This window comes from Vicia villosa, linkage group LG2 (genome assembly GCF_029867415.1).
Source record: "Vicia villosa cultivar HV-30 ecotype Madison, WI linkage group LG2, Vvil1.0, whole genome shotgun sequence".
Lineage (NCBI taxonomy): Eukaryota > Viridiplantae > Streptophyta > Magnoliopsida > Fabales > Fabaceae > Vicia > Vicia villosa.
In genome coordinates, this window is record NC_081181.1 from 180,083,894 (window position 1) to 180,092,913 (window position 9,020).

The 9,020-nt window shown below is 29.8% G+C and overlaps 1 protein-coding gene across 1 annotated transcript; it reads right to left on the minus strand.

Moving 5' to 3' along the window:
* Positions 1 to 2,432: 2,432 nt before the first annotated feature.
* On the minus strand, positions 2,433 to 3,939 carry LOC131647575 (transmembrane ascorbate ferrireductase 1-like). The gene is made up of 4 exons (XM_058917457.1): positions 3,762 to 3,939; positions 3,378 to 3,426; positions 3,075 to 3,274; positions 2,433 to 2,906 (listed from the first exon to the last, which is right to left on the minus strand). Exons 1-4 carry the CDS (start codon positions 3,900 to 3,902, stop codon positions 2,610 to 2,612), a joined length of 687 nt encoding a protein of 228 aa, XP_058773440.1. The 5' UTR covers positions 3,903 to 3,939; the 3' UTR covers positions 2,433 to 2,609.
* Between the last annotated feature and the right edge of the window lie 5,081 nt (positions 3,940 to 9,020).

The following is a 9,020-nucleotide window of genomic DNA, read 5'->3' on the forward strand; positions in this document are numbered from 1 at the left end:
GGGATGGGCTACCTGATAAAAAAAAGTAGAAAAACTAAGTATAACAAGATGCAAATTTAAGTAGGACATAAGATCATACTTTTCCCCTAGTTGGAAGTATCAAACATGGAGACCGTTTGATTAAGTGAAATTCTTGTTGGCCTTCTTCATCTTTATTGACATCGAGCTTTAGATTTATTTTTGCATTTCACGTTCCTAAAGCTGATTTATTTTTTAATGCCTTCCTCTTTTGAGTTTTTATTCATATTTATCAACTAAGAGCATTTCTTTTGGAATATATGCACACACAAATAATCCCACCTCTACAAAGATATGTGGTTTGTTCATCAAAGGTAACATGTATGAATTCTTCTATTGTCATAATCTTTTATGATTTCGAAAAAGGTTTTACTTGAAGAAATTTATTTACAGGTTTAAGAGACCTTACGAATAGAATAATTTAGGTCATACTTCATTATCTTTGTCACACAATTATTTAATACTTAAGTAAATTGTTTTGTAAATTTTCATTTATCAAATAACTGAACGGTAGGATTAGGGCTCTTATCAATAGTCGCATATCCAATAGATTTACCTTTGTTGTTACCATAAGAAGGTGATTCTCCTTTCTTTGAAGTAAAGTAAAAAAAGAATATTTATATATTTGGTTATATAATTTGAACAAGAACTATCAATATGACATTTTGAATTCGAGCTGTTAAGCAAAATTGCACCACAATTTAATTTGACCTTTGGCACCCAAACCTTTTTAGTTCTCTTGCATTAATGGAATGCATATTATCTCTAGATTTTCAATCATGATTATGATTATAGAAGTAACACGAAGTAAAAATATTTCTCATTTTATTTTTATGGTATTTTGTAAAGAAATAAGAAGGAGAATAAATATTTTTACTTTTATGACTTTTTCTAATAAAATAGAATAGAGCAACATGACTATTTTTATTATAGTAGTTAAAATTAAGCATATTGCATTCAAAGGTTCTGTTTTCCTGACATGCGTTACTAAATTTTTTTGAATTGTTTTTAGGTTAATAACCTATATCGTCTTTATTATAAGTTGCTTTTTGATTACCTAGAATGAGATTCAAGTTATCTCTCCCTTTGGTAAATTTATAAAGTGTGTTATGTAAATCTTCATTATTAATTTTTAAAAGGTTACATTTTTCACATATGATAAATTCACTAGAATTTTCATATGAAGGAGAAGAAAGGGAAGAAGAGTTTTGAATGAAAGAGACCATTTTTTTACAGCATTTTAAATATCATAATTCTTCCCCTCTATAAAGATTCTCATATTCTCTTTCTAATAAGCCTACCCCTCTCTATTAAAGGATGAGAGTCTGTTTTTTGAAGTCGTTCCTACCTCTCAAAACTATTTATAACAGAAGTTAGACTCTTTTGCCATTTGTTGAACAAACAACTCCAAATACAAAGAGGAGGAGGGGGAGGTAATTCGGTATTTGGTTTTAAAATTACTTTAGAAAAATGAGTAATTTTAAGTTGATATTTTAAGAAGACGGTTGAAGTAGAGATTAAGCAGCGAAAAAGATAAATGATAGAAAAATAAAGAGATATGGTAAGAGAGATCACACCAGAAACTATCTTGGTTAGGCGTTAAAATATGTGACCTACTTTAGTTCCTAAGAGTCTCATCTTGAGATTTCCACTATCAATAACTTAAATTTTTACGTAATTTTAGTCCATCAATATTACATCAAAATTTTAAAAGTTTAGTTTGCAACCTTCAAATCTATCACAACAACACAAGAGGACTAAGGTCTTAAATACACAAATTCAGCATGGTAACTGAAAAACATTACTCTCGATTAAAACTTTTCACTCTATTAGCACTATGAAAATATCTAGTAAATAAAACATATAATTGAATGAGATAAAATAGTAGATAGTTAAAAAAAAATTGTGGCTTATGCACTCCTTTATATTAAAAAAAATTGGCTAAGAATGAAAGATTTTGTTGATCAAGTATACTTAAACTTAAGAGAGGGTGGGGTTGAATTGTGTTAGTTTGAAAATCATTGTTTTTTATAATATATTTGTTTTTAAAACAATTATATTTAATTTGTAAGCAACCAAAGATTTGAAAGCACAAATATAGAAGAAAAATTGAGATAAAGAGAGATGCGTAGAGGAACTAACATAAGCTAATAAAAAGAGAAAGAATAGAGAGAATGTACTATAGATTTATACATATTCGGCATAATATTTTGGCCTTCTCTTGTCCCCAAAAGTTTTTTTTTTTTGAGAATTCTACTAATAAATCTCACTTGAGCTTTTTCACAAGATAACCCACGAACCTTTAATAACAATGAGTTTGTGTCTAGTTATATATCTAATGTTCTCTAAAATAGTCTCTATTCATACAACAATTTTACATTTCTAATGTTCTATTAGTAAAACAATAATGATCAGAACATAATAGGTCTCCTTCGATGCGGAAAATTTTGATCTTTATATATGATACTTAGTCATAGAAAATAATAGAAAATATGAAAAGACACCTTATTTCCATTAAATAGGCATAACTTTTCATAGTGACATCTTTTTTGTTACTTCCAAATTACAAAATGAGAGAGACAAAAAGGAATCTATAAAGGTGCATAGTTATCATCAGCAGAAGGAGTTTGTGAAACAGTAGATAATACAACAAATGCACCATATAAAATTGTGACAATGGCAGTAAAATTAACAAGTAGTGCCTCAGAACCATATTTTGGCAATCCAAAAATCTCTTGAAAAGTGAGCTCTTCCAAAAATCCAAGAGAAGCAGTTGCAACAGCCAAAATATAAACAATCATCCCAAATAGAACGTGCCAAGGAACTGAGTTGCTTCTTAGGGTTGATGTCCCTCCAGGATAGAAAAACATCAAAAATCCAAATATCCACTGTGTATGTATCAAAATATTATTAGAAAATTTTGAAATATAGATGAATGATAGTGTGTCTCTGTTCGTGTCATGGACATCTGCACCGATACTTATAATTACGTTTAATTTTTTTATTTTTTAAAATTATTATTAGTATCGTCCTGTCAAAATGTGTAAATAATTTACCTGAATTCCATAGAGGACAATAACACCAATTCCAAGCCAAGAATGTAAGCTATAGAGATTGTCAATTCCACTTTCATTATGAAACTTGAAAGCAGCATAAATTCCAACTATTCCAAGTATTAGTGCAATGCCATGTAGAACAAGGTGTATTAATTTCTTGATTTCCTTTTTTAAAGGAAGTGATTTATAACTTATAATAGCTGCAAATACCAACAACAAAAAAAGTAAATTTATTTAAGTTCAAAGTGAGAAAATAGAATGAGAAATATTTTTATATAGCATTTTATGAAATATGTTCATTACCTTCACCTCCTATAATTATTAATCCAATTAGCATAAGAACAGGATGATTCTGTATCAAGAAAAAGTAACACAAAATTAAAGGAATTCATTATCCAGTCATTTTTATATTTAAAATATAATTATACATAATTAAAAAACTTAGTAGTAATTAATTATTTATTTAATCATGTTATTAATTTTCGTCAACTTTGTCAATAATTAATCTGTTATACAAAAATAGGACTAGACATTTTAAGTGAAGTCTCTCCCTCAAATCAAAAATTTTTCATTTTCAAAATTCGGATTCCAAATATTATTTTTGAAATGAGTTTGGTTTCACTCGAATCTAGTTACTTAAAAAGGGGAAAACAAAATTAGAAATGAAAGAAAATAAAAAACATATACATTGAAGATGAGAGATTTGTTGGAAGAATTCCAAGCAAAGCCACCTCCAAAGTGTATGGTCCAAACCAAAACCATAACAATGCCAGCAATTGCAAGTAGATGAACCACAAAGGTTAATGGATCAATAGGAGCCAATGCCATTTCTTTGTTTGAAGTTTGAACTAATTGGAAAATGTAGTATATATTATAGTATATGTATATGTATTACATGTGTTCTCTCTTTATATATAGTGCTCACCGAATTTACCAAGTGCCTTGTTTGCCAGGGAAAAATTCAAAGGCAGTCTGTCCTTTTCGTAGGCAAGAAAACTTATTGCATGGTTGGAATTTCTTTTATGATTTTTTCTCCAAATATAAAATCAAATTGCAATAAGCATTTCAGGAAATTAAACAAATGATCATGTGAGAAAATATACACTATTTTGACTTATTTAATATTATCTAAAAGTATATGTTTTGTGATCAAAACAATTTGAAATTGTTTATACAAAACAATTTTAAGCTTACTTTTACAAGTGGTTCAAAATAGTTTATGAAAATAATTTATAATATATTTATATTTCAATTTTGTTTGGTTTTAAATAAAAATGATTTAGAAAATAATTATTTTAATAAGCGATTATGCTATAAATTAAAAATCAATTGTTTATCCAAAATAATTTTTAGTGAGTGTACTGAAAAAATATTTTATTTAAATATTTCATTTAAAGTTAAGATTTTAATGGAAATGTATTTACCGTATACAAAATTTTACACTATCATTCATTAAAAATTAATAATAAAAAATTAATAATGTGTCTATATGAAATTCTCACATTTTAAAGTGAAAAATTGATAATGTGTGTATATAAAATAGGTTAAAAAATAAATGATTATATAGAATATATGTTATGTCAAGTCCAATTAAATTTTTGAGAACGATCTATGATGTTAGCATGAATGGAAGGGAAAGTAAGCAGTAAATGGCGTTGTCTCCTTCTTATCTTGAGTCCATGCTGGTTTTTTGATTGTGAATGAATTCCATCAACTAAATGAGATTATTTTTACAATATCATTTTTAATAAAAAGTTTAAGTGAATTAAACTTTCAAATTCACAAATGATATAAGATAAGAACCATATCAAAACTATGAAAAGTTCTAAAATTAATAAAATAATAAAACTATCTAAGAAAAATAAAGACTTTTTTTAATTTTATTTTCTAAATTCAAGTCTCTTTTAATAAGAGTACATAAATAGAGAACTAATAATGAATAATAGAATAAAACACCTAAAAATTAAAAAATTCAACTAAATAATAAAACTCTAGCTAAAATTAATTCAATTTTTAATATAAATATTTAACTTGTTTAAAATCAACTTCATGATTCTATCAAAGACCGACATCAAAATATGAAGAGCACTTAAATGTACTAATAGGTTATCTATTAATAAAATTTTCATATGTATTGCAATCGAGAGGGTGATGGATTCACTTAATGTCATAAGTGACCTTCGAACAGGACTAAACTAGTGGTGAAATCAAAAAAGTTTTCATATGTACTTCAGAAATTAAATCAACCTCTTTTATAATTCGATAAATTTATTATGTACTATTAATTTAATATTAAGTTTAAAAAGAAAATATAATCTTATCATTAGACAACATATTTATTTGTTTATTTTTTTCAATTATTTTTAATGTCCAGATAACTGTGAAAACTAGGGGTGGCAAAACAAACCCGGTCCGTTGGGCATGTCCGTTTTGACCGCACTTTTGTGCGAGGAGGATAAGGTTTTAGGCCTTCACCCTTTATTGGGACCGTTCCGTCCGGTTTTTTATGCGGGCTTTTGCGGCACGTGCATTAACATAATTTTTGTATTTTTAGGCTTAGAAAGTGTAGTGCGGGGCGGGCCAAGGTTTTAGGCCTGCACCCTCAACTATGACTGCCCCGTTCCATTTTCTTGCGGGCTTTTGCGGAACAGGCATGCCGTTTACTACCCCTAATGAAAACCATTTTGACATACTAAACTTATTTCATTCCTCTTAAAGGGTTAGATAATAGATAATACACATCCAAATATAGAGTTAGATATTTTGAATTAACTGTAGATGGAAGGCCAATATAAAATGCTTTAACAATTATTTTGATTTTTTTAAGAGAAAATTAAATATAGAATGGACGAAAATAAACACGCACGAATTAGTGGAAGATAATTTTGTTATAGGGGAGGCATTTAGATGACATCTATCAAGGGAAATGAATTTTTTCAATTCTTTTCACAAGCCATCTGAATAGATGTCATTTCCCTTAATTAAGTATGCCAATAGAGCCTTCCCCTCACCTAAGAAATAAGCAAAGCTTCCAACATGCTTTATCCTATATTTTCCAAAGATCCCACCACATGCACATAAAGAAAGAAATCTCACTGCCAAGGGAAGGAGGTTGCCAAAGAACCTCGATAATCTTCTTAATCTTTTGAGGATAAATGTTGACTTTGAAATGCATAATAATGCAAACATTGGTCATTGAAGAATTGGAAGCTTTAGATATGTGGTTATCTGACATCAAGACATTAGAGGCAATATTTGATATGCAAGATTTCCAGTGCGTTGCTTTGTCTTCAAATCTTTCTTGATTTCTTGCAATCCAGACAACATAAATGATGTTAACCAAACATGAAGTAAAAACTATCTTCCCTTGAGAAAACTAGTCTAGATCCAAAGCTTTCCAATAGTCATTGTGACCCCAAATAGTGAAAGGAATACTGAAAATGTTAGATAACCATTTCCAAAGGTTGCAGGAAAAGTGACATCCAAAGAGAAGTTGAATAGTAGATATAGAATGAGTATGACAAAGGAGAAAAATAAGGGATTAGCAAAGCCTCTTCTAACCAAATTCTCATTAGTAGGCAATTTATTGTGCATGACTCTCCACATCAACACAAATTTTAAACGAAGGATAATAGGATTTCATGGAAACTTGTTAAACAAGATAAATTTTGGGGCTTGTGAATGTAATCATATGCCTGCTTCAGACTAAGATAACAATTATCTGGACCAGACCATACTCTTTCATCCTTATACTCCACCAAAAAGAATGTGACATTTGGAAATATAAGTATGTAATTCAGGGACAGATAACTGCAAGTTATGAGGAAGGGACCACTTTTTATTAACAATGAACTCACTAATTAGGGAGTTGAGGGTTGACATATATATGTCAGGGATGTTGTATTTTTGAACCAGAGGTATATCCATCCAAGTATCTAACCTGGAATTAATTTGATTACCATTTCCTAAAATCCAATGAGTGTTATCCATGATAGTTCTTAATTGAGACTTAAACCCACTCTAAATAGATGAGTAGATACAATGCTTGATGACCCATTCTTTATCAAGATCCTTGAGGTTAAAAGCTTTGCCAAAATGGCCTCATTTTGGATCATGTTACAACACCTATGAAGATTATAGGCTTCACTTAAAGTTATCAAAGACTTGATCCCAAGACCACCCAACACATTTTCCAAGCCACTATGATTAGTTTTCTTCTGTCCAAGTCTCCACTCCAAATGAAGTTTCTCATTCAAGTTTCCATACTCCTAAGGAAGTTGATAGGCTAATCGTAAATAAGAAGACAGTGCACCAACATTCCTTATACCATACATTTAAGTAGTAGGATTCCACCTACCATGGAGAGAAGGCTAAAATTAACCTATTCAATCTAACAAAAACTAGCCTTCTAAGCTGCTAACTTCAGTCTAACCTTATCAACCAAAAATTGAAAGTGAACGTTATCTGGTTTTCTTATGAAAATAGGAGCACCAAGGTACATGAAAGGAGTATTATCCATTGTGAAACTAAGCAGACCAGCCAAGAATTTATGTTTAGATAAAGGCATATAACCTACATAGTTGATAGACTTAGAGACATTACATATTTGACCAGAGAATTGAGCATACCTATTGAGGAGATTAGACATAAAATTGATGTATTTTCTATCCCCCTGCAGAAGACCATAATGTCATCTGCATATAAAGTGTAAGATGGAATACTAGAGGATTTGGGGACTTTGATCAAGGATATTTTTTGTTCTTCCACAACTTGGTTATGAATCTAATATGAACTTCGTTTTCTAAGAAAAAAAGGATAAGATAGGGGGTCCCCCTGATAACAATATCTGATATAAAATGATATCCAGTGAAGTTCATAATTATTGAATTTAAGAAAGCTCAAGTGGTCAAAGATGCTCAAAATGGTTGATTAATCCATCCTCTTGAATCAAGCTATTCTCTTGAAGATTATCTTGAAGATCAAGACATCTCTCTGAAGTCAAAATAGGGTCAAACGACATTCAAGTGAAGATTTATATTTCAAGGATCATTAGTGGTTTAACCTCTCAACTCTCAAATGATGGTAATCAACATGATGATATATCAATCCTCATTAAGAAAAAGTCTCCCGTTCAATCAAACACTTTCATAATAAGTTGGTTACGCCTTGAAAACATTTTTTGTGGTCTAAATAAAATATGAGAGGTTTCTCAATAATTTTTAGTGTGTGAATTTTCCATGGTATTTCCAAAAATACCCTTGTGTATTTACAAGATAGTGGTCATTCAGACATACACGACCAAGCAAGCTTTCACACTTCAATTCTTTCACAACTTTGAAGTTTCAAGTCTTGGAATCATTAACTTTGAGTTTAGAATCATACAAGAACTTTTAATATTATTAGTGTGTCTTGAGATGTCTTAATGTTAATTACCATCATCTGAGAGTTGAGAGGTTAAACCACTGGTGAACCTTAAAATATGAATGTTTACTTGAATGTCATTTAACCATAATGTTGTCTTCAAGGAGATGTCTCCATCTTAAAGAGAATATTCAAGAGGGTATCTTTATTTAGAAGAATATCTTAATTAACCATCTTTATCATCTTCAATCGCTTGATCTATCTTCAACAGATACAAACTTCAATGGATATTGTTTGATATTAAGTATTGTCATCATCAAAACTAAACAATTACTTAGTTGACCTGCAACTTTTCTATCATTAAGCTTCACCGTGTTGGATCATCTTAATAATACATGGAAGCCCATATATCCAAATTATTCCCCTAGTTGATGATAACAACACATCTCTCATAGATGTTGTAAAAGAGAAAAGATAAGGAATTTTTTTTGAGTGGTTAAAATCCCCTCATATGAGTAGATAGTATACTATACTCCCCCTGAGTGTATACTTCTCCCCTTTTGGCATAATAAAAAGACAGGAAAA

Coding starts and splice junctions, on each gene's coding strand:
- LOC131647575 (XM_058917457.1), bottom strand. CDS start 3,902: ATGGCATTGGCTCCTATTGATCCATTAACCTTTGTGGTTCATCTACTT. Junction 3,427..3,761: donor ACAAATCTCTCATCTTCAAT/GTATATGTTTTT, acceptor TTCTTGATACAG/AATCATCCTGTTCTTATGCT. Junction 3,275..3,377: donor AATAATTATAGGAGGTGAAG/GTAATGAACATA, acceptor TGGTATTTGCAG/CTATTATAAGTTATAAATCA.